Source organism: Oncorhynchus kisutch, linkage group LG12 (genome assembly GCF_002021735.2).
Source record: "Oncorhynchus kisutch isolate 150728-3 linkage group LG12, Okis_V2, whole genome shotgun sequence".
Classification (NCBI taxonomy): domain Eukaryota; kingdom Metazoa; phylum Chordata; class Actinopteri; order Salmoniformes; family Salmonidae; genus Oncorhynchus; species Oncorhynchus kisutch.
The window spans coordinates 30,566,419-30,592,989 of NC_034185.2; the positions used below are offsets into that span (position 1 = coordinate 30,566,419).

At 41.9% G+C, this 26,571-nt stretch overlaps 1 protein-coding gene across 1 annotated transcript in view; it reads left to right on the forward strand.

Moving 5' to 3' along the window:
* Nucleotides 1-26,571, forward strand: part of itpk1a (inositol-tetrakisphosphate 1-kinase a) — a 79,087-nt gene that overhangs the window by 859 nt on the left and 51,657 nt on the right. The window contains exon 2 of the mRNA XM_031837370.1: nucleotides 9,982-10,006. Coding sequence (XP_031693230.1) covers nucleotides 9,982-10,006 — 25 coding nt within the window. The remainder of the gene's footprint in view (nucleotides 1-9,981; nucleotides 10,007-26,571) is intronic.

Genomic DNA, 26,571 nt, shown 5'->3' on the forward strand with positions numbered 1-26,571 from the left:
CAAGCTTGTCTTAACATGTATTCAGAGAGGCTACCTGGCAGACAGGTTTTACTGGTTATTCAGATGGCCAATGACGTTTTACTGAAGCCAGTGATTGGACATGACATAGTCCGGTCCAAAATTATTGGCACACTTGATGAAGATGAGACTGTATAAAATAAATGATACAAATACTGGGCTATAGTTTATGCTCCAACAAAATGGGAAATAATATTATTTTGTACTAATACAATTTCTCAAATACACAAGCTTCAAAAAATAAAGGGAACACTAAAATAACACATCCTAGATCTGAATGAATGAAATATTCTTATTAAATACTTTTTTCTTTACATAGTTGAATGTGCTGACAACAAAATCACACAAATTATCAATGGAAATCAAATTTATCAACCCATGGAGGTCTGAATTTGGAGTCACACTCAAAATTAGTGGAAAACCACACTACAGGCTGATCCAACTTTGATGTAATGTCCTTAAAACAAGTCAAAATGAGGCTCAGTAGTGTGTGTGGCCTCCACGTGCCTGTATGACCTCCCTACAACGCCTGGGCATGCTCCTGATGAGGTGGCGGATGGTCTCCTGAGGGATCTCCTCCCAGACCTGGACTAAAGCATCCAATTCAATTCAAGGGCTTATTGGCATGGGAAACATGTGTTAACATTGCCAAAGCAAGTGAGGTAGATAATGTATAAAGTGAATATATAAAGTGAAAAACAGTAAACATTACACATACAGAAGTTTCAAAACAATAACGACATTACAAATGTCATATTTTTTATATACATGCATACATACATGCATGCATACATACATACATACATACAGTGTTTTAACAATGTACAAATGGTTAAAGGACACAACCTCCAACTCCTGGACAGTCTGTGGTGCAATGTAGCATTGGTGGATGGAGCAAGACATAATGTCCCAGATGTGTTCAATTGATTCAGGTCTGGGGAACGGGCGGGCCAGTCCATAGCATCAATGCCTTCCTCTTGCAGGAAATGCTGACACACTCCAGCCACATGAGGTCTAGCATTGTCTTGCATTAGGAGGAACCCAGGGCCAACCGCACCAGCATATGGTCTCACAAGGGGTCTGAGGATCTCATCTCGGCACCTAATGGCAGTCAGGCTACCTCTGGCGAGCACATGGAGGGCTGTGCGGCCCCCTAAAGAAATGCCACCCCACACCATGACTGACCCACCACCAAACCGGTCATGCTGGAGGATGTTTCGGGCAGCAGAACGTTCTCCACGGCATCTCCAGACTCTTGTCACATGCTCAGTGTGAACCTGCTTTCATCTGTGAAGAGCACAGGGCGCCAGTGGCGAATTTGCCAATCGTGGTGTTCTCTGGCAAATGCCAAACGTCCTGCACGGTGTTGGGCTGTAAGCACAACCCCCACCTGTGGACGTCGGGCCCTCATTACCACCCTCATGGAGTCTGTTTCTGACCGTTTGAGCAGACACATGCACACTTGTGGCTTGCTGGAGGTCATTTTTCAGGGCTCTGGCAGTGCTCCTCCTGCTCCTCCTTGCACAAAGGCGGAGGTAGCAGTCCTGCTGCTGGGTTGTTGCCCTCCTACGGACTCCTCCACGTCTCCTGATGTACTGGCCTGTCTCCTGGTAGCGCCTCCATGCTCTGGACACTACGCTGACAGACACAGCAAACCTTCTTGCCACAGCTCGCATTGATGTACCATCCTGGATGAGCTGCACTACCTGAGCCACTTGTGTGGGTTGTAGACTCCGTCTCATGCTACCACTAGAGTAAAAGCACCGCCAGCATTCAAAAGTGACCGAAACATCAGCCAGGAAACATAGGAACTGAGAAGTGGCCTTTGGTCACCACCTGCAGAACCACTCCTTTATTGGGGGTGTCTTGCTAATTGCCTATAATTTCTACCTGTTGTCTATTCAATTTTCACAACAGCATGTGAAATGTATTGTCAATCAGTGTTGCTTCCTAAGTGGACAGTTTGATTTCACAGAAGTGTGATTGACTTGGAGTTACATTGTGTTGTTTAAGTGTTCCCTTTATTTTTTTGAGCAGTGTATATTTTGTTTAACAATTAATAAAATAAACTAGGTGTCAAAATTATTGGCACCCCTGTTTTCAGTACTTTGTGCACCCTCCCCTTGTGAGTATAACAACACTTAGCCTGTTTTATTTAACCTTTTATTTTGTCAAGGAGTCATACAGAGTCCAAGGTCTCTTTTATGAGCCCAGAATTACAGAGAATGCACACATCAATATAAATACAAAATTCCCAGAAGAAAGAAAACGCTGTCAAAAACCACTAACACATTCACCAGTAGTACGGTTTTATATTGAAGAACTCATTGGGAGGGATCTTTGCCCTTTCCTCCATTGCGCCCTCTTCAATTCAAACCCCAGGTTTTCAAAGGGGTTCAAGTCTAGAGACTGAGATGGCCATTACAAAATGTTGATTTTTGTGGTCAATTGTAAATGTATGTGTGGTTGAGGACATTGTCTTGCTGTAAGATCCACTTGTGGCCAATTTTCAACCAGGTTTTTGGATAAAATGTCCCAGTACTTGGTAGAGTTCATGTTGTTAACCTTAACAAGGGTCCCAGGACCAGTGGATGAAAAATATCCCACCACCATATTTTATGGTAGGTAAAATATTATTTTATACACAAGTTGTTTTTAAACCACTCTTGTCCGCATTTCTTTTACACTTTATTTAGTCACGTTTGTTACCTCATTAGCTTGTTAGCTTACAACCTGGTAACTTTACCAGTATATCCAAACATTTGGGGGCACAGAAAGAAAGTTAAAGTGGTGGCTTCTTCAGGAGATCAATAATCATACCAATGAAAGAATGCGATACTGTATCTTGCATCTCATCACAAACTTGGTGCTCTTAAAGAGACTGTGTACAGTTTTCAATGCAATGCATCATTCAATGCAATAGTTTTTACATAATGTAAAAAAAACAATATTCCACATGACATTTCAATGAGAGGTATTTGTATCAACATTTTAGCAAATTTATTTACATGGTTACAAATTAGATTCTAGGGCATATGTGCTTCAGATTTAGCTATAATTTATACACTCAATCGATTTTTAAAAAGTCGTATTTTCTGGTGCTCTTAATTCTGTTGTGCTACCAGTGAAATTTTTTATTTGGAGCCCTGTGCATGTTACCTCATTTTACATATCCCAGTGAAACAGGAAGCTATGGAAGGCCACAATTCTAATGAGATTTAACTTAATATCAATTAGAATGATAATGCAGGTTTAATTGATTTTATTTATAGGTAACTTAAGGATACCATTACTTTTGACGTCTCATTTTGAGATTTATTTTAAACAATCTTTCTCTGAGCAATTATATTTGTATAAAATACAGTTTTTTTAAACATACAAAGCTCTGATTTTGTATTTCTTCTTCTACAGTATTTTTTTGCACGTCTTTATCAAGTGTGCCAGTAATTTGACCCAACTGTACCTCCGACTATGCTATGGGCAAGTGCAGTGTTCAGCCCTTCTCATTGTTAAAGCCATGAACTGAAAAGTGAATGTGGCAAAGTACTGGAAAGTCAGATTCTTGTGCTAAAGTGGGTTTACCCTACGCCTGTTGATCTGTAGGTAATAGACGTTAATGGCCTAAGTTTGCAGCCTGGTCTCAAGCAGTATAGTAGTGTTAAATGCCGAAATTGGGTATTTCCTCTCCATGACGTTTAACACATCAAGAAATGTCACATGGCTCTCACTTAAACCCATGCATGTCGCGCACACACACAGTGGATAGCGTTCTGTAAATACTGTAAGGCATCACTATGTAAAGCCACTCCTTCAGATGGAGGTATGGATAAGAAAGACTAAAGGGACAGTGTCACTGTTCCTCAACCTCCACGATAACAACACTTCTGGTCTCCCTTTTCAGCAATTTTTACCCTGTGGTTCACAAAACCTATGGGCAGGCATATTTTACTTGAACTGATTAGATTGTTGTGGTTGTGACTTGTCAAACACTTCCTGTCTCTCTCTCTCTCTGCAGAGCCAGACTAGTGGGGGGGGGGGGGCTTAATGACACCTTCATTTGGACAAGCATAGCCCCACATGACCCTCCCCTTGTAACTTAACACTGTTTCTAAGCGTGGCTATCGACTTTACACCTCAGCATTTTTAACAGGTCTCTTTCCATTCATCAACTGGCCACCGAACAGTTTGGATTGATTTTATGTCAGTAAAAAAATGGATATCAATCATGACCCAAGGTATGTGGATACTTGTGGAACATCTCATTACAAAATCATGGGCATTAATATGGAGTTGGTCCTGCCCTTTGCAGCAATAACAGCCTCCAATCTTCTGGGAAGGCTTTCCGCGAGATGTTGGGACTTGCTTCCATTCAGCCACGAGCATGAGTGAGGTCGGGCACTGATGTTGGGTGATTAGGCCTGGCTCGCAGTCGACGTTCCAATTCATTCCAAAGGTGATTGATGGGGTTGAGGTCAGGGCTCTGCAGGCCAGTCAAGTTCTTCCACACTGATCTCGACAAACCATTTCTGTATGGACCTTTCTTTGTGCACGGGGGCATTGTCATGCTGAAACAGGAAAGGGTCTTCCACAAAGTTGGACGCATAGAATTGTCTAGAATTGAATGCTGTAGTGTTAAGATTTCCCTTCATAAGCCTCCCGGGTGGCGCAGTGGTCTAAGGCTGCGCCACAGGAAGATACTGGGTTCGATCCCAGGCTCTGTCGCAGCCGGCTGCGACTGGTAGGTCCATGGGGCGACGCACAATTGGTCCGGGTTAGGGAGGGTTTGGCCGGCAGGGATATCCTTGTCTCATAGCCCACTAGCGACTTCAGTGGCGGGCCGGGCGCAGTGCACGCTGACCAGATCCCGGGTGTACGGTGTTTCCTCCAACACATTGGTGCGGCTGGCTTCTGGTTTGGCTGTGCATTGTGTCAAGAAGCAGTGTTGCTAGGTTGGGTTGTGTTTCGGAGGACGCATGGCTCTCGACCTTCGCCTCTCCCGAGTCCATACGGGAGTTGCACCGATGAGACAAGACTAACTACTACCAATTTGATACCACGAAATTGGGGATAAAAAAAGGGGTAAAACATTTTTTTTCCCTTCATTGCAACTAAGGGGCCTAGCCCAAACCATGAAAAATAGCCCTAGACCATTATTACAACTCCACCAAAATTTACAGTTGGCACTATGCATTCGGGCAGGTAGCGTTCTGCAGGCATCCACCAAACCCAGATTTGTCCTTCAGACTGCCAAATGGTGAAGCGTGATTCATCATTCCAGACCACGTGTTTCTACTACTCCAGAGTCCAATGACGGCAAACTTTACACCACTCCAGCCGTCACTTGGCATTGCCCATGGTCTTAGGCTTGTGTGTGACTTCTCGGCCTTGGAATCCCATTTCATGATGCTCCTGATGAACAGTTCTTGTGCTGACGTTGCTTTCAGAGGCAGTTTGGAACTCGTTAGTAAGTGTTACAACCGAGGACAGACTATTTTTACGTGTTACAAGCTTCAGCACTCTGCGGTCCACTTCTGTGCGCTTGTGTGGCCTACCACTTCGCCGCTGAGCCTTTGTTGCACTTTTGACGTTTCTACTTCACAATAATGGCACTTAACGTTGACCGGGGTAGCTCTAGCAGGGTAGAAATTTGACAAACTGACTTGTTGGAAATGTGGTATCCTAGGCCTGTGACAGTTTAAAGTCACTGAGTTCTTCAGTAAGGCAAATGTTTGTCTGTGGCGGTTGCATGGCTGTGTGCTCGATTTTTATAGATTTGTTCACAACGGGTGTGGCTGACAATGGCCGAATCCACTAATTTGAAGGGATGTCCACATACTTTGTGTGGAAGAAAAGCCTAGGCATAACCCCCAGAGAGCGAAATGCTGGTGGCATGCTACAACACCGACATGCATTTCTTGGTCAGATGGCTACTGCATCTGCTTTACAGGAGGAGGCTATTTAGTTTAATGTATTACTGTTAGTTTATAGGATTAACTCTGTTTCAGGTCTACCAGACTTCCTCACCTCAAGTTCAACTGTCGGAGTCAGTTGGAGCACCGGGGTGCACTGCCGTTATATCATAAGCCTGCAGTAGCTAAAGCTTAATAGCCACACTATACCAAACCTTCACCAACGTTTCTAAACTTTAGAATATCAAAACTAAGTCAAGACAATATTTATAAGGAGAATATGAGCAGTAGCTTGAATGTAAACCAAGAAAAAATGCACTATCCTCCCCTGTGCACAATTTTTTTGTGTGTGTCCTCCTGAGTGGGGCAGTCGTCTAAGGTACTGCATCACAGTGCTAGCTGTGCCACTAGAGGTTCTGGGTTTGAGTCCAGGCTCTGTCGCAGCCGGCCGTGATGGGGAGACCCATGGGGCAGGGGCGACATTTGGCCCAGCATCGTCCAGGTTAGTGGAGAGTTTGGCCAGCAGGGCTGTCCTTGTCCCATCATGCACTAGTGACTCATGGCGTGCCGGGCGCAGTTCACGCTGACATGGTCGCCAGGTGTAGTGTTTCCGACAAATTGGTGCTGGCTTCCAGGTTAAGTGGGCATTGTGTCAAGAACCAGTGTGGCTTGGTTGTGTTTTTGAGGACGCATGGCTCTCGACTTTCACCTCTCACGAGTACTTACGGGAGTTGCAGCGATGAGACGAGACTAAGTACCAATTGGATACCACAAAATTGAGCAGAAAAAAGGGTAAAAAATATTAAGTATATAACAGACAACCCTCCCAAAGCCCCCCAAAAAGTTTGACAACCCTCTATTTTTGGACCACCCCTGCCCCCACAGTAATTTTTGATCTGTCCTTTAGCAATAGTGGCAGTGACTCCTCAAGTGGACAGCAAGCAAACAAGATAATAGAAATCCAGACCCTTTTTCCTTCAAAATATTTGCTTTTAGAATGTCAGGATATTGTTAAAAAAAGAGGAAATTAATCCATAACCTGGTAATGATTGGAGTAATGGATTATTATTATTTTACTGTAAATGTAATCTGTTAAATTACCAGCTAAAATATTGTAATCAGATTATAGCGACATTTAACTAGATTGCATTTAAATTCAGACAGGATGTTTGTGAAAAAAATCATTCAACGTTTTATTTTCTTAATGATGTTCAAATCAGCATTTGAAACACGGTGTATGTTGAGTCAGAGACCACTATGACACACCAAATGCATTTAATGGATTGCAGGAAAAGAGTAGGAATATGCTTTTCTAGGCTACAGTCCAAGCTAGGTCTTCCAATGGTGCAACTGCTGTCGGCATCCAAAGATATCCAAGTTGAGTAAACGCTTGGAGGTAAGGACGACCGCAGTGGTGTAGCCTATGGGAAGAAATGGATATCACTTATTTATATCTACATAGAGCATTGATATGTTGCCCTGCTGCTCTCTCATTTAGCTATTGGCGCCTTAGCGATTGTGGTGGATGACTTAACAAATGTATGTGTATTTTTAACCCAATAATGGATGAATTGCTTGAATGTATGCTGCCTATCAATCGTTGTATTTAACTATTGGACAGACAGTGAAAAATATGCTTTTGCATCTGCTGCATAATGCAGAGGCCAACCTATGGAATCAAATTGATGGTGTCTCTACCTTCTGAACTGTGGTATTGTGTTCATACTGTCAAAAATGAGTTTAATTCAACAAAACCACAAGTGGGGCATACACATGCTAAAACTTGCCACTTGATAGTTAGTTGCTAAATGTTTTGACTTTATATATTAATAATATATTCAAGAATCAATGGGTGTATATACAGTGCATTCTGAAAGTATTCAGACCTCTTAAATTTTTCTACGTTTTGTTACGTTAGCCTTACTCAAATGGATCAAATCGTTGTTTTGTCTCAATCTACAGTCGTGGCCAAAAGTTGAATGACACATTAATTGTCTCAGTTTGCTGCTTCAGTGTCTTTAGATATTTGTTAGATGTTACGATGGAATACTGAAGTATAATTACAAGCATTTCATAAGTGTCAAAGGCTTTTATTGACAATTACATGAAGTTGATGCAAAGAGTCAATATTTGCAGTGTTGACCCTTCTTTTTCAAGACCTCTGCAATCCGCCCTGGCATGCTGTCAATTAACTTCTGGGCCACATCCTGACTGATGGCAGCCCCTTCTTGCATAATAAATGCTTGGAGTTTGTCAGAATTTGTGGGTTTTTGTTTGTCTACCCGTCCTTGAGGATTGACCACAAGTTCTCAATGGGATTAAGGTCTGGGGATTTTCCTGGCCATGGACCAAAATATCAATGTTTTGTTCCCTGAGCCACTTAGTTATCGCTATTGCCTTATGGCAAGGTGCTCCATGCTGGAAAAGGCATTGTTCATCACCAAACTGTTCCTGGATGGTTTGGAGAAGTTGCTCTCTGAGGATGCCTTGGTACCATTCTTTATTCATGGCTGTGTTCTTAGGAAAAATTGTGAGTGAATCCACTCCCTTGGCTGAGAAGCAACCCCACACATGAATGGTCTCAGGATGCTTTACTGTTGGCATGACACAGGACTGCTGGTAGCGCTCACCTTGTCTTCTCCGGACAAGCTTCTTTCCGGATACACCAAACAATCGGAAAGGGGATTCATCAGAAAAATTGACTTTACTCCAGTCCTCTGCAGTCCAATCCCTGTACCTTCTGCAGAATATCAGTCTGTCCCTGATGTTTTTCCTGGAGAGAAGTGGTTCTTTGCTGCCCTTCTTGACACCAGGCCATCCTCTAAAGGTCATCGCCTCACTGTGTATGCAGATGCACTGACATCTGCCTGCTGCCATTCCTGATCAAGCTCTGTACTGGTGGTGCCCCGATCCCACAGCTGAATCAACTTTAGGAGGTGGTCCTGGTGCTTGCTGTCCTTTCTTGGGTGCCCTGAAGCCTTCTTCACAACAATTGAACCGCTCTCCTTGAAGTTCTTGATGATGTGATAAATGGTTGATCTAGGTGCAATCTTACTGGCAGCAATATCCTTGCCTGTGAAGCCCTTTTGGTGCAAAGCAATGATGACGGTACGTGTTTCCTTGCAGGTAACCATGGCTGACAGAGGAAGAACAATGATTCCAAGCACCACCCTCCTTTTGAAGCTTCCAGTCTGTTGTTCAAACTCAATCAGCATGACCGAATGATCTCCAACCTTGTCCTCGTCAACACTCACATCTGTGTTAACGAGAATCACTGACATGTCAACTGGTCCTTTTTGTGGCAGGGCTGAAATGCAGTGGAAATGTTTTTGGGGGATTCAGTTCATTTGCATGGCAAAGAGGGACTTTGCAATTCATCTGATCACTCTTCATAACATTCTGGAGTATATGCAAATTGCCATTATACAAACTGAGGCAGCAGACTGAAATTAATTCATATTTGTGTCATTCTCAACTTTTGGCCACGACTGTACACTTACTACCCCATAATGTTTTAGTTTTTTCCCCCCACATTTTTAAGAATAAAGAACTGAGATACATAAAATGTGGTAAGTATTCAGACACTACTCAGTACTCACCTTTGGCAGTGATTATAGCCTTGAGTCTCCTTGGGTAGGACGCTACAAGCTTGGCACAACTGTATTTGGAGAGTTTCTCTCATTCTTCTCTGCAGAACCTCTCAAGCTCTGTCAGGTTGGATGGGAAGCGTCGCTGCACAGCCATCTTCAGGTCTCTCCAGAAATGTTTGATCAGGTTCATGTCCGGGCTCTGGCTTGGGCCACTCAAGGACAGTCAGAGACTTGTCCCAAAGCCACTCCTGTGTTGTCTTTGCTGTGTGCTTAATGTCGTGTTACGGCTGGTTTGTCACGCAAATTTTAATTTAAAATAAACGTTTTATTATCCCCATCTGTCATGTCAATGTGAGAGGGTTTCGGCCAGCTATCTCATAGTAGAGATGTTAAAAGGACTTATCTGATGTATTCTCAATTGCCACGAAGTTGTAATGAGGGTTCCTTTTCTCCTTTTCCCTTAGGAAACGAGGCATAGAAATGGTTCAGGTAAGTTTCTTTTAGACTGTTTATCCTAACCTCACACCAGTCATACTGTTTTCTTGTCCTTCAATGCAAGATGCAGTTCTGATATGGGGAACCACACCTAACTCCAATCAAATTTTATTTGTCACATGCACGGAATACAACAGACCTTAGTGAAATGCTTACTTACAAGCCCTTAACCAACAATGTAGTTTTAAGAAAAACAAGTAAAGTTAAAAATAACAAATTATTAAAAAGCAGCAATAAAATAACAGTAGCGAAGCATTATACAAGGGGTACCGGTAGAGAGTCAATGTGAGGGGGGCACAGGTTAGTTGAGGTAATATGTACATCACAATATGTACTCACAAATTTTGTATGTAATTCTCTGCTACCTCATTAACACTAGAACCACCAAGACGGTTAATCTGACTGTTTTCAATTTTGTAATTTTAACCTTGAATCCACCTGTCCCTGACTTTTTCTAAATGTGTGTATTTTACACTAGCAGTACTTTGAGATAAATATTGTTGGATTCTGGGGTGAACATTGTTATACTCAGAGTATAGGAACATAAGTTACAAAGGTGACATGAGGGGTGCCGTAATAAAGCTCGGGAGGGGCTGAGTGCAGGGAAAACTATCGCATGTGACAGTACTGATAAGGGGAGAAACCGTTGAGGGCTCGTATCGCTTAGTTCCCTGCTTAGAAAGAATGATGTAATGTTTATAGATCAGGAGACTCCACCCAAAGTGGGGTATGAATACCACCACGGGGGAAGCCATGTCTTGGTCTGAATTACAGCTGTAACGGCCCTTTGGGAAGAATTCAACTTGGTTAAGCTTCTCTAGTGTCCATTAGAACGTAACAATATCATTAGACAACTGAGCATTTCTACATCCAAGAGCCATGCCTGTCAAAATGGGTATCAATAGACACCAGTCTAATAAATCCATTTAATATACACAATCACAAAGGTCATAAACATGATACTATGTATTTAAAAAGAACAGAATAGCGTGTTGAGTTTTTATCTGTGCTTAATAGACATTGGCTGTGCCATGCCAATGAAATCAACTTGTTAATTTAGCAGACCTCACACGCTTATTCCTCTGCCCGACCAGTCAACACACACAAATGTTACAGCATAAATACAGAATAAAAAAATGGTATTTTTCCCCGAAATGTCTATTGCTGATTCCTTATTTGTCAAGTCACGCTACACTGGTTAGCAGGCTCTTAATTCTCAGATTGACAATGGGTGAAAATATTATCAATTTTCAATGTCATCTTGTCTTAAGGTCACATCTATATGTGTATGACGATGGGTCAATCTCACATTGAAATTGGTTTTAATATAGTTTAGGTGTAGTTTGGATGGGACATTAGCTGGGAAGGCAACTGTCTTAAACCTTGTTCACACTGAAGGCATTAATGCTCAAATCCGTTATGGAATACTGACCAAACGTTAAGTTACAGGTGACCACATCAGATCTGTGTGTGTTCAGACGGCAGTCACTTTCTTTCATAGCTACGCTAGTTGTCATAGTAATGACAGGGGTGTGCGTAGTGGTGTAGGCTGATTGGTGCTCACGCTTCATATCACTCAAGTTATGTAGCAAGGTAAGGCAACAATGCCTGCCATGGACCTTTCCCAGTTGCTTTGAATGTTCAAAATCAGTCTAAGAACACATTTAAAGCCTCAGATAAGATTATCAAACTTCCCAAGCAAGTCCTATTTGGCGAGCCGCAGCTAGCTAGGAAGCTGTTCAGCATTCTAGCACATTCACTCATTTGTTTGTAAACAATTAAAACTAGTTAGCTACCTACCACCTGTTTTTGTCAAACTGTCAGAGTAGCTAGCAAGCAACAAGATATGCTAAATAACATCTAACCACGTGAAGGCGAATCAATCAGACAAGTCGCATGGCCAGAAGGTGGTTTGAAATGTCAGATTTCGTGCACTTTTTGGCTGTTCAGACTGCAGGAAAAATTAGATTAAACATTTGACTGATTTACATTTGTCCTGAGGTTTATAACATATTTTAACAAATTTATTCATTTTGCTATTTATTATGGAATATCTACGCAATTGATATATCATTGTCAGAATGACCATTGCCATTCTAGTAGTTAAGGAATTCAATATCTCTTAAGTTACTAGCAACATTTCACCCTCAAAATAGTCTAAATAAATCAAGAAATCTAATTGATTTTGAAGTTTTCACCGAAGAGGTCTTAGTCACTCAATTCCACATCTCACTTGGGCAGGGTTTCCCAAATTCAGTCCTTAGGACCCCAAAGGGTGCACATTTGAGGTTTTTACCTGCGCGCTACACAGCAGATTCAACTAATCATCAAGCTTTGATTATTTTTATCAGCTGTATAGTGCTAGGGCAAAAACCAAAACGTTCACTCCTTGGGGTCCCAAGGACTGAGTTTGGGAAATGCGTTTTGCGGTATTTCTCAAGTAAAAAAACATTTGGAAGAAAGCTAGTAGTGCACTGCGGAGTGTATCAAGTCAGCTGCTGCTGCGCTCAGGACTGATTTATGAGAACATGTCTAACTTCAGCAAGCTGTCAAACATTGCAAATAAAGTATACATGCTGTTTCAGTGCCCACAATCACTAGCTAGTTCCATCTGTCTATGAAGCTAGCTATTAGCTAGCAGGCACATTGAGCAGGCAGGCCACGTTAGCTAAATCAACTTTCAAGTCACTGGTGAGTAGAAAAGTGCTTTGGTGCAGTTTTTAAATATTACCGTAGTGTGCATCTGTCTGGCAGTGTTTCATTTAAGCAATAATACATGAGGCCATGTGTTATGAAATTTGTCAGGGCTGTGATGTGATCATAGCCACAAGGCGAAGCAGAGTAACCACCATTGTCTAAAGCAAATTATATTACAAAACAGGTCGCAGCGGGACACAAGATGCGCACAAATGGCTTTTGAAATGTGGAATATTGACAAGTGGCAGTTGTAATGCAAGTGTGCATCGTTTCAATTATAATTTTGACAAAGTGTCACTCTTGTGCTCACTCTCAATCACATCAGCAAGTGGCCGCTTGATAAAGTTTTTTTTTTTCAAGGGTTCTTTCAACAACATTGGCGAGGTGTGTCTTATGCAAACATGTCTAGTGCGCTGCATAATTTGGGCAGGTCTGTCGCACTCTGTAGATTCTGCTATACGATTGGATAGAGCACAATCAGCGCAGCTGTTTCTCCGTGCATGACTATTCTCCCTTGGTGTTACCATGCACATTTTTTGTTGTTGAAAGGATCTGTTTTGATTCAGTTTAGCTGTTTTTAGAGCACAATGTATAAGATTACATGGACAAGGGGAACCTGATCCTAGATCAGCACTACTACTGTCACACTTGACACATACAGCCCCTGATACCATTACGCTGACTACAATGATGTAACGGTACACACACAAATACTGAAGATATTGTTTGCTGTATATTTGTGACGACCCTCTGTCCTGCCAAGTCTAAACTTATTTAATTATTATATATAATAATTTATTATATAATATTTAATTGTTGCCAAAAGTGAAACTACAGATTTGAAGATTTCAGGAAGGTGTATGATGTAACATGTATAGTCGGTTTTCAAAATGGAGGCCTGTGTGGAAAGTTGAATAACCTTTCTAGTTGCAAAGACTCTGGGGATACGCCATATACATATATTTCTCATCTTTGACGCAAACTGCAAGGAAGGGTTAAAATGTGAGTTGGATCATATTGGTAGGTCAAATAATTTTAGCTTACTGTAAGAGGAACATTGCAGTTTTCATCTGGTTTTGGTAGACATCAAATAAAATGTTATTGGTCACATACACATGGTTAGCAGATGTTAATGCGAGTGTAGCGAAATGTTTGTGCTTCTAGATCCGACAGTGCAGTAAAATCTAACAATTGCACAACTACCAAATACACACGTAAAGGGATGGAATAAGAATATGTACATATAAACATATGGATGAGTGATGGCCGAGTGGCATAGCCAAGATACAATAAATTGTATAAAATACCGTGTATACATATGAAATGAGTAAATAAAGATTATTAAACTAGTTATTCATTTATTAAAGTGGCCAATGATTTGAGTCTGTGTAAGCAGCAGCCTCTGTTAGTTATGGCTGTTTAACAGCCTGATGGCCTTGAGATGAAGCTGTTTTTCAGTCTCTGTCCCAGCTTTGATGCACCTGTACTGACCTCATCTTCTGGATGGTAGCTGGGTGAACAGGCAGTGGCTCGGGTGGTAAGCATTTCACTGTAATACACCTGTTGTATTCGGCTCATGTGTCAAATAAAATGTGATTTGTTGTACTTGATCTTTTTGGTCTTCCTCTGACATTGGGGGCTGTAGGTGTCCTGGAGGGCAGGTAGTTGGCCCATGGTGATGTTTTGTGCAGGCCGCACCATCCTCTGGCGAGCCTTGCGGTTGAGGACGGTGCAGTTGCTGTTCCAGGCAAGCCAAATTTCTTCAGTCTCCTGAGGTTGAAGAGGCGTTGTTGCGCCGCCTTCACCACACGGTCTGTGTGGGTGGACAGTTTCAGTTTGTCTGAGATGTGTACGTCGAGGAACTTAACTTTCCACTTCTCCACTACTGTCCCGTTTGTGGATAGGGGGGGTGCTCCCTCTGCTGTTTCCTGAAGTCAACGATCATCTCCTTTTGTTTTGTTGACGTTGAGTGTGAGGTCGTCTTCCTGACACCACGCTCCGAGGGCCCTCGCCTCTTCCCTGTAGGCGGTCTCGTTGTTGGTAATCAAGCCCACTACTCTTTTTGTCTGTGCATGCTCTGAGGACGTGGCTAGGGATGCCGTCTGGGCCAGCAGCTTTGCAGGGGTTAACACATTTAAATGACTTACTCAAGTCGGCCACGGAGAAGGAGAGAGGGGGCCCGCAGTCCTTGGTAGCGGGCCCCGTCGGTGGCAATGCATTTCCCTCAAAGCAGGCAAAGGTTTTTAGTTTGTCTGAAAGCAAGACCTCAGTGTCTGTGACGTGGCTGGTTTCTTTTTGTAGCCTGATCGTTGCCTGTAGACCCTGCCACATACGTCTTGTGTCTGAGCAGTTGAATTGCAACTTTGTCCTGAAACCGACATTTCGCTTGTTTGATTGCCTTAAGGCAGGAATAACTATATTCCTAGTTATCTTTTCATGTTGAATGCGGTGGTTTGCGCTTTCAGTTTTGCAAATTCCGCCATCTATCCACGGTTTCTGGTTAGGGTAGGTTTTAATAGTCAAAGTGGGTACAACATCTCCAATGCACTTCCTTATAAACTCACTCACCGAGTCAGCCTTTTAAATCGGTGTTATTCTCTGAGGCTTCCCGGAACATTTCCCAGTCCGCGTAATCAAAACAATCTTGAAGTGTGGATTCTGATTAAACAGACCAGTGTTGAATGGTTCTAGTCACGGGTACACCCTGTTTGAGTTTCTGCCTGTAGGAGCACAATGGATTTGAAAATTGATTCGTGGTCGGATTTGTTTTGGGTCACCCTCTGGGATTAGATCCAATGTCCTGGGTGGTGGTCTGAACAAAGTTTCCGGCTTTGGCAAAGTCGTATGCCTGGTCGTAACTCTGGTAAGTTGATGTCGCTCTTAGAGCCAATAGTTCTTCCCGGCTGTATGTAATAACATTTAATATTTTCTGGGCTAACAATGTCAGAAATAATACAAAAATATATATAAAAAATACTGCATAGTTTCCTAAGGGCTCAAAGCGAGGCAACCATCTTTGTCAGCGCTATCTTGCTGCCCCCAAGCACAGATATAGGGTGGATTTTAAGACCGATTTGATGGACTGTTCAATTATTTCCATTGGGGTCAGGAAACTCAATCAAGCGCAGCTGAAGTATTTTTTTTATTTTTAGGGGGGACACTTTGAACCCAGGTCATTTTTACATGCTAGGGGTTAAGGTAAAGATTAGTTGGGGAAAGCAGATCCTACTTATGCAGTGAACGGCAACGTCTGTTTGGTACCCGGTTTCCATAATTGTAATCAATGATCGAAGACATGTTTTGAATGACTTAATGCTGCCAATCATGTTGCTTTTTATGGCTCTTTTAATTGCAACATGAGGGAGTTACAAATTATCTGTGTGGCTCCCCGGAATGAATGATTGAGCGATAAGAGAGCTGGTCCTCTTTAGATCAGTTGGCAGAGCATGGCGCTTGCAATGCCAGGGTAGTGGGTTTGATTCCCGGGACCGCCCGTACGTAATGTGTATGACTGTTAGTCTCTTTTTGGGGGGCCCTGCCCATTCTACATTTGGTTTAGATATTCATTCTCCAGGATAAGTTGATTTAACTCGTCAAATGCATGAAGACTAGTTGAATCAAGTGTTGGAGTGAACCAAATGTGGAATGGCCGGGTGGGTGTGTTTGTCTAACGACCAAGCTGGGAAACACTGGGGACGTAGAATTGTAGAGGTCACTAGTGTCTTGGAGGGTTTAAGCAGAGGTTAGAACCACTCCAACCACCAACCAATTCCACAACATACTGGCTTTGTCCCAAATTGTACCCTCTTCCCTAATTTAGAATGTGCTATTCAGAATGTGGTTAAATCTTGTATAAGTTCCCAATGAAAATTAGCTTAATGAGTACAACATAAGATAACATACAATATGGGAATGAGGTAGATAGATGGGCTGTATACAGATGGGCTATGAACAGGTGCAGTGATCTGTGAGCTGTTCTGACAGCTGGTTCTTAAAGCTAATGAGGGAGATGGGAATCTCCAGCTTCAGTGATTTTTGTAGTTCGTTCCAGTCAGTGGCAGCAGAGAACTGGAAGGAAAGGCGACCAAAGGAGGAATTGGCTTTGGGGGTGACCAGTGAGATATACCTGCTGGAGGGTGTGCTACGAGGGTGTGCTACGAGTGGGTGCTGCTATGGTGACCAGCGAGCTGAGATAGGGCGGGGCTTTACCTAGCTAAGACTTGTAGATGACCTGTAGCCAGTGGGTTTGGTTACGAGTATGAAGCGAGGGCCAGCCAATGAGAGCGTACAGGTCGCAGTGGTGGGTAGTATATGGGGCTTTGGTGACAAAACGGATGGCACTGTGATAGACTACATCCAGTTTGCTGAGTAGAGTGTTGGAGGCTATTTTATAGATGACATTGCCGATTTAGAGCTTTAATCTACATGTCATTCACATCTGTTCTAATATATTTATTTCTTGGTCCTATATATATATATATATATATATATATATATATATATATATATATATATATATATATATATATATATATATATATATATATATATATATATATATATATATATATATATATATATATATATATATATATATATATATATATAAATAAAATTCAAATAGGTACATTTTTTTTTAAATGGCTTTGGGGCTTCCCTCCAGCTGTTTACCGTCTGCCAGACAGTTCAGCTGATAAGAAACCTGTGAGCACTAAGAAAGAAGAACCACTTTTCTCTGTCCTCTCAGCCTGGATTTTGTTTTTTACCAATGATTGTGACTAAATGTTAACAGTTTATCCCATTTTTGTTGAAGTAGCCGATCATTTGCCTAAATAGACTTGGGCTACTATGTTTTAGTGCAACTATTATTCGGATGCTACCGATGCACCTTACGTGGGAACTAACAATGGTCTTAATGCTATCAAGATACTAGAAAACCATTTGAACAAATCCACATTATTGTATTGAAGTAGGAGTGGACTTTGAGTAGATTCCTTGTCACATGTCATCCTTGGGTGGGGAACACCCAGTCATAGGTCGGCTGTCACAAGAGACTAAATAAATATTTGTTAATGATCAACTTTTTTATTTTTTTACACTTTTAACGTGAGTCTTGTTTTTTTCCGTGTGTTTTTGTTGGACCCTTTGTTCTTCGAGTATTCCATCAGGTAAATTACACTTTAAAAAAAAGATACTACCTAGAACCTAAACCGGTTCTTTGGTTCCCATAGGAGAACCCTTGGAAGAACTCTTTTTGGTTTCTGGTAGAACTCTTTCCACAGAGGGTTGTACCTGGAACCAAAAATGGGTTCTCCTATGGGAACCCATTGTGAGTGTCGCAATGCGCATGCCCCACCCACCTGAACTCTCCTTTTCAGCCACCTATTTCCTGTCTTTGAGAGGAGCAAAATCCACTTGTCAGTTTAATTTGACTTGGTGACACTTTCCCACTTTTGCTTGTGCCATTCGGTTTTCCCTGTTAACATAACGACTGCGAACACATTTGTAATGACATGGGTGGACTTAGTGATTTGGAGGCCTCAGGCAGAGGGCATATCAATCACAGATGTATTCATACCCCTGAGTCAATGCATGTTAGAATCACCTTTTGACAGCCATTATAGTAGTGAGTCTTTCTGGGTAAGCCTGAAAGTGCTTCGCACACCTGGATTGTACAATAACATGATGCAGCCACCACTATGCTTGAAAATATTGGGTGTTACTCAATGTATTGAATTTGCAGTATTACTTTAGTGCCTTGTTGCAAACAGAATGCATGTTTTGGAATATTTGTTATTTTGTACAGGCTTCCTTTTCATTCTGTCAATTAGGTTGGTATTGTGGAGTAACTACAATGATGATCCATCCTCAGTTCTCTCCTATCACAGCCATTAAACGGTGTTTTAAAGTCACCATTGGCCTTGTGGTGAAGTCCCTGAGTGGTTTCCTTCTTCTCTGGCAATGGAGTTAAGAAAGACACTTGTATCTTTGTAGTGATACACCAAGTGTAATTAATAACTTTACCATGCTCAAAGGTATATTCAATGTCTGCTTTTTTATTTGATTTTTACCCATCTACCAATAGGTGCCCTTTGCAAGGCATTGGAAAACCTCTCTGGTTGATTCTGTGTTTTGAAATTCACTGCGGGACCTTACAGATAATTTGATATCTGGGGTACAGATAGGTCATTCAAGAGTCCATGCAACTTATTATATGACTTGTTAAGCCTAATTTCTATTTAGGTTTGAATACTTATTGACTTATTGACTCAAGACATTTCAGCTTTTTCATTTAACATTATAAAAAAACATTATTCCACTTTGACGTGTGTGTGTGTGTGTGTGTGTGTAGGCCAGTGACCGTCTCAATTTAATCAATTTTAAATCCAGTCTGTAACACAACTATGTGGAAGGGGTGTGAATACTTGAATGAAGGTGGTTGTTTGACCTAATTTCACTTTTTTGAAGCCCTTTTTTGTTGTCAATGTGGCCTTACTAATCTGGCAGTGGTGGAAACATTCTTCAATTGTCATACTTGAGTAAAAATGAAGGAACTGTGATCGGTCCAGAGAGGACCGGTTCAAGAAAGGGTTAACAAAATCCTACCTCAATACAGAGCACTTCACTTACAAACTGAAGATACTTTCCAAAATCACCTAATTAAATGGTCTTTTGTGGCTAATCTTGGCTTTGGCTCGCTGCACCGGGAATCACACAACTTCTTCATTTAAGCTGTTCTTGGTCTTTATCTCAATGTTCTGTCCTTTGTTCTATGTACTCCTTATTTCTTTGTCCGTTCCTTTATCCATCCTCTCTTTTTCCCTCATGCGTAATAGCCTCGGCCCTTTGACTTGCGCCGGTAATAAGGGATGCTTTCGGGTATTCCCGGAGTGTCCCCGCCCCTCTGACTCCACTTGGCCCCAAACCTCTGGATGGTTCACAATTTCTTATACAGTACCATTCAAATGTTTGGACACTTACTCATTCAAGGGTTTTCCTTTTTAATTTGTAAAATTTTCTACGTTGTAGAATAATAGTGAAAACAAACTATGAAATAACACTTGTTAAACAATTCAAAATATATTTTAGATTCTTCAAAGTAGCCACCCTTTGCCTTGATGGCAGCTTTGCACACTCTTGGCATTCTCTCAAACAGCTTCATGAGGTAGTCATCTGAAATTAATTTCAATTAACAGGTGTGCCTTAGGTACATTTGTGACATTTCTTTCCTCAATGCGTTTGAGCCAATCAGTTGGGTTGAGACAAGGTAGGGTTGGTATAAAGAAGATGGCCCTATTTAGTAAAAGATCAAGTTCATATTAATGCAAGAACAGCTCAAATAAGCAAGCCAAACAACAGTCCATTACTTTAAGACATAAAGGTTAGTCAATCCGGAAAATGCTGACTTGCTGCAAAGAAACCACTACTAAAGGACACCAATAAGAAAAGACTTGCATGGGCCAAGAAACATGATCAATGGACATTAGAATGGAAATCCTGTCCTTTTGGTCTGAGTCCAAATTTGAAATGTTTGGTTCCATCCGCTGTCTTTATGAGATGCAGAGGAGGTGAACGGATGATCTCTGCATGTGTGGTTCCCACCGTGAAGCATGGAGGTATGAGTGTGTGGGGGTGCTTTGCTGGTGACACAGTCAGTGATGTTTTTAGAATTCAAGGCACACTTAACTGACATGGCTACCGTAGCGATACGCCTCCCCCCCATCTGGTTTACGCTTAGTCCCACTATCATTTTGTTTTTCAATAGGACAATATCCCAACACACCTCCAGGCTGTCTAAGGGCAGGAGAGTGAGTGAGTGCTGCATCAAATGACCTGGCCTCCACAATCACCTGACCTCAACCCAATTGAGATGGTTTTGGATGAGTTGGACCACAGATTGAAGGAAAAGCAGCCAACAAGTGCTCAGCATATGTGGGAACTCTTGAAAGACTTGGAAAAGCATTCCATGTGACAACCTCATGAAGCTGTTTGAGAGTGTGCAAAGCTGTCAAGGCCAAGGGTGGCTACTTTGAAGAATCTCAAATATAACATTTTGATTTAACTTTTTTTATACATGATTCCATGTGTTCATAGTTTTGATGTCTTTGCTATTATTCTACAATGCTGAAAATAGTACAAACAAAAACTCTTGAATGAGTAGGTGTCCAAACTTTTGACTGGTACTATTTATGTTACTAGTATTTTTGTATTATGCCCAGCTCACGAGGCCCCTTGATGTGAGGCCAGTAATGAGCTCAATGGAATACATTGGTGTGCTTCGTCTGGAATTTAAAGCACTGTCTCAACACTTGCATTACAAGAAATAACTTGATTTTGGTGTGTATTATTTTCTGCAGTTGTAAAAAAAAAAAAATATATATATATATATATATATATATATATAAACTTCTGAAAAGGAACACTTAGATTATAGTGATGTAAGTATGTATAGGTGGGTGTAATCTAGAGCCAAGCGTTTTAGATCTGCAATCGTATCAGTATCCCTTTCTTGACACCTGTTGAATTATGCAAGTGAACAACAGAAATTAATAATTGAGGCAGTCTAGACGGCGCAGGTAGGTCTGGACCAAGCACGGTTTGGTGGCTGCAGCCCTGTCCATCCGCTTAACATTGTGTGCAAATCCAGCATATGAAAATGAGGCACAGTTTTCTTGATTTTTATCAAAGTTTAAAAACTAATATACTAAGAAAATGTATGAGTGCCTTTATACGAAACTTGCATTTTATAATAAATGTAATGCCTGAATTCTCAGCATTACCTGAACTGCCAGTCTGCCAGTATATTGTTTTATGTGCTGTAATTCAGTCGATATCTGATTAGATTAAAAATGTAACAGCTTGGAGTATTTTAATCCATTGTCCAATTGTTGCTTTTAAACCTTTTTTCACAATTTTGAGTGTTGCTATAGTAAAGCCAGCCCCAAATGTCTTGCAGATTATAGTTTGCGGAGTAAATCTACGTATGAGATTCCTTATGTAATAGTGCTATATAAAATATTGTATTACCTTAAAGCAGGGTTCCCCAACTAGTAGAGATTAACTGAGCTGGGATTGGGTCACTAATAAATCCTTGTCTCGATGCAGCATTTTTAACGCTGTGAAAGGATCCAGGAACCCAAATTATTTGGGTGGATCCCTTCCTCCTTTATGAAACCAGCTTTGTTTCCAGAAGGGATCAAAATTGTCAATCAATGTTAGACCCACAGCTGTAATAGTCTTGTAGCCAGTTATGGAGGGCTCAACGTCTGCTGAAGTGTTCAATGCTGTGATTTAGGAAGGGCACAGGGCCAGATATTATGGGGCGGTAGTTGGTGTCAAGCAGAGACCCAATCAGTTTTTTTAAATCCATTTTTATTTTAACAAGGCAAGTTAGTGAAGAACAAATTCTTGTTTACAATGACGGCCTACCCCGGCCAAACCCGGATGACGCTGGGCCAATTGGGAGTCCCATAGGGTGGTGCACAATCATGGCCGGATGTGTTGAAGCCTGAAATCGAACCAGGGACGGTAGTGATGCCTCTTGCACTGAGATGCAGTGCCTTAGACCAAGAGGTGCAGTGGTCTAAGCTGTTCTGAGCTGCCCTTCATAATGACATTGAATCCCACATGAACAATGATAGACTGTTTGCTGATGCAGGTTTAAAATGTTTGGGGGAACCTTATTGATGTGCTGTACTTGTGGTCCTGGATAGCACAACGTTTTTGCTCCAGTGATTGAGTAATTTCTTACCATTTGAACTGCCCAACTGCTGGGGATGGGGAAATCTGCCCATTCCTCCCACAATTTGTGGAACATTTCACAGGCCCACGAGAAGCAGGATAGCATTCGCCTGCTGCTCCCAGTGATAGGTCCAGAGCAGGCAGTGCCCAGTCAGATCCGGAGAGAGGGAAAGGAGTGGAATTCAACGACTACGCCGCTGCTGGAGTCCGCGTAGTTGTATACAGGCAGTCAGGTAGATCAGGCACCAGTGCGGCGACGCTATTCCTCATGTCAATCTGCTCAGAACGTCTAGCAGACACTCCAGTCCGCGTAGCAGCATGCCGTTGCCTTCGGTTTCCACAACTTCTAACATTGTTCCAATCAGCGCTGGTCCAATCTTCTTGCTGTTCTCCGTCTACTCCACTACGCGAGGGAGAGACAGATGGAAACGACTTCCTTGGTAGGCAAGTTCCGGTAGCACGGGCCATTCAGATAGGGACTGATGACAAGGTAGGGATACAGCCATCAGGCCCGAGCGGTTTGTCGACACGAGTTGAGAACGAGAGTTCCAGTTTGCGTTTTCCCCGTAAATTAACGCAGAATTAGAATGTGCTTTCCAAGGATAGCCACCTCAAGCCTGTAATCCTCCACAAGCAAACAATTCCACATTGGAACTCGCATAATAAACACTGCTTCTACAGCGCTGGAACGGTTCGTTAGCTATTCCAGGCGAAGCGGGCGCCATTGAAACCTGGCTAGCTAGTAGCAGGTGTTGACACACACACACACTTAAATAAAATATATTTTATTTCACCAGGTGGTAGGCTAGTTGAGACCAAGTTCTCATTTGCAACTGCGACCTGGCCAAGATAAAGCGCAGCAATCCGACACATACAACACAGAGTTACACATGGAATAAACAAAACATAGTCAATAATACAGTAGAACAAAAGAAAACAAAACGTCTATATACAGTGAGTGCAAATGAGGTAAGTTAAGGAAATAAATAGGCCATGGTGGCGAAGTAATTACAATATAGCAATTAAACACTGGAATGGTAGATCGGCAGAAGATGAATGTTATTAAACAAAATAAAACGTTGGAAACAAGGTCGTGACCGGTAATTTTAAAGAATTTTACACCACCTGCCTTGTTCAAGATTCATTGGATTCCCATCTCCTTTATATATCTTTGGCAACAGCACCATGCAATGCACTAAAGAGGCAGACACCTGGCCAGACCTCGTTTCCAAAGTTTTACTTTGTTCGTGAGTGTTTGTCAACACCTGCTAGACCCTCTGTTAAATTGTACATTTCTCGAGGTAGGAATATCGCAAAAAGATGTTTAAAAGGCTCATTCGAGAGAACACTCCCGAGTTATGCCATCGAACAGAATTGAAATCATCTGTCATACATGTCAATCTAAAAGTCGTATTCCTATTAACTTCCAGTGTAGTGAGAGCGACTTCGTCACAGTGCTCCGTCATACCGGACGGATTTCTGCCTGCTTAAATGCCAATAACATACACATGAAATGACCCAGGGAATCGATAGAATATCAGAGATAATAACATTCAAAATGGGTTCACTTTTCTTTTTAAGGTTTATGTAATAGCTGATTACTCGTCAGTTATTGTGCCAAGATCACTTCCCCCTCCCTCTTTTTATCGCCTCTTCTCTTGAATTCGTTGGTCTTCATTATTACCATATCATTGCCTGAGCCACCTCCCCATTACTACAGACATGACCCTTCTTTATCAATGTTTTTGGGTGTAGGCAGATAAGATACAATATGTGCATTGCAAATGGTGCGCTATTCCCCATGTAGTGCACTACTTTTGACTAGGGCTATGGGCAAAAGTAGTGCACTATATAGCGACTAGGGTACCATTTTGGATGTAATCTGTCACATTTCAGTTGTTAATCAAGGGCTTGGGGATTGCGATTGAGCAGCTAGAATTCGTTGTTCCAAAGGTTGTTCATGGATTGTGTTGAAATCCTTTGCCTAGAGAGCAGTCCAACCTGTGACACATTCTTCTCTTTTGGGCAATGTTTTCTTCCTGTCCAATTTAGTCATTTCTGGATAATATTTGGGGGACCCATTTTGGGTCCAGAGCAACCCCCAGAGACACAAGTTCTGTGTAGTCAGTGTCTCAACCCAGTGTTAGTTATCGAACTGGCAGAAAGCATCGGAATGAGATTTGTTGAGCTGACACTTTTTGGATATTTCCACCAATGTCAGACTGAAGAATAGGGATTCAAAATAAGAGAAACCTAAAAAAGAAATCCCAACCTTGCATGCATACTATATCTACGATATGGAAGATATTGTTTTCTTTGGGAGGCATTGCCTTTAGGCGAGGCAATGCCCTGCATTGAAAAGTCCACCAATCTTGTTCGATACATACTTGATAAATCATCTCCGCTGCCATAAATATTACATGAGCTGGGAATATTAGACCTGTCTGGACATCCTCGCCGGAAGTAAGAATTTCTGTTGGAATTGAATTGCTCCATCTTTTCGGATGTCTGTTGGCAATGCCCCAAGACATTATGGTTGCACTGTGATCTTGGACCTTGTTTGACAATAGAATAGATACTTTGTCAACTTTTCTACAGAAATCAATTGCTTTCAGACAGACAGATGTCAACCCTGTAGAACCAGGACTATTTTAAACACAGATGGTTTACTATGTGGGAGTTGAAACCAAACAGAATCTGAACCGGGAACAAAAGTGATCTATACGGTTCCGGAACAATCCCACAAAAAAATGGAACAAAGAGCCTATGCAAAGCTTTTCCATCTGTCAATCAAACTTCTTCCAGTGTCTATCTGCTAGCTGAAAATCTTTGCCAGTGTGTAGGCTACCTGCCTCTCCCCTGCCGAAGCATACAGCTGAAGTCGGAGGTTTACATACACCTTAACCAAATACATTTAAACTGTTTCACGATTCCTGACATTTAATCAGAGTAAAAGTGCCCTGTCTTAGGTCAGTTAGGATCCCCACTTTATTTTAAGAATGTAAAATGTCAGAATTATAGTGTAGAGTGATTTTTATTTGAGCTTTTATTTCTTTCATCACATTCCCAGTGGGTCAGTTTACGTACACTCCAATTAGTATTTGGTAGCATTGCCTTTACATTGTTTAACTTGGGTCAAACATTTTGGGTAGCCTTCCACAAGCTTCCCACATTAAGTTGGGTGAATTTTGTACCATTCCTCCTGACCGAGCTGGTGTAACTGAGTCAAGTTTGTTGGCCTCCTTGCTTGCACACGCTTTTTCAGTTCTGCCCACAAATGTTCTATAGGATTGAGGACAGGGCTTTGATGGCCACTCCAATACCTTGACTTTGTTGTCCTTAAGCCAATTTGCCAGATGTTGCTTCAACATATCCACATAATTTTCCATCCGCATCTATTTTGTGAAGTGCACCAGGCCGTCCAGCAGCAAAGCACCCCCACAACATGATGGTGCCACCCCGTGCTTCACGGTTGGGATGCTGTTCTTCAGCTTGCAAGCCTCCCCCTTTTACCTCCAAACAGAACGATGGTCATTATGGCCAAACAGTTCTATTTGTGTTTCATCATAGCAGAGGACATTTCTCCAGAAAGTACTGTCTTTGTCCCCATGTGCAGTTGCAACCAGTCTGGCTTTTTTATGGTGGTTTTGGGGCAGTGGCTTCTTCCTTGCTGAGCGGCCTTTCAGGTTGTGTCGATATAGGACCCATTTTAATGTGGCTATAGATACTTTTGTACCTGTTTCCTCCAGCATCTTCACAAGGTCCTTTGCTGCTGTTCTGGGATTGATTTGCACTTTTCGCACAAGTACGTTTATCTCTAGGAGACCGAATGCGTCTCCTCCTGAGCGGTATGATGGCTGCGTGGTCCCATGGTGTGTATACTTGTGTACTATTGTTTGTACAGATGAACATACCGTCAGGCGTTTGGAAATTGCTCCCAAGGATGAACCAGACTTGTGGTCTACAATTGTTTTTCTGAGGTCTTGGCTTATTTTCTTTTTGATTTTCCCATGATGTCAAGCAAAGAGGCACTGAGTTTGAAGGTAGGCCTAGAAATACATCCACAGGTACACCTCCAAGAGGCTAATTGACATCATTTGAGTCAATCAGAAGATTCTAAA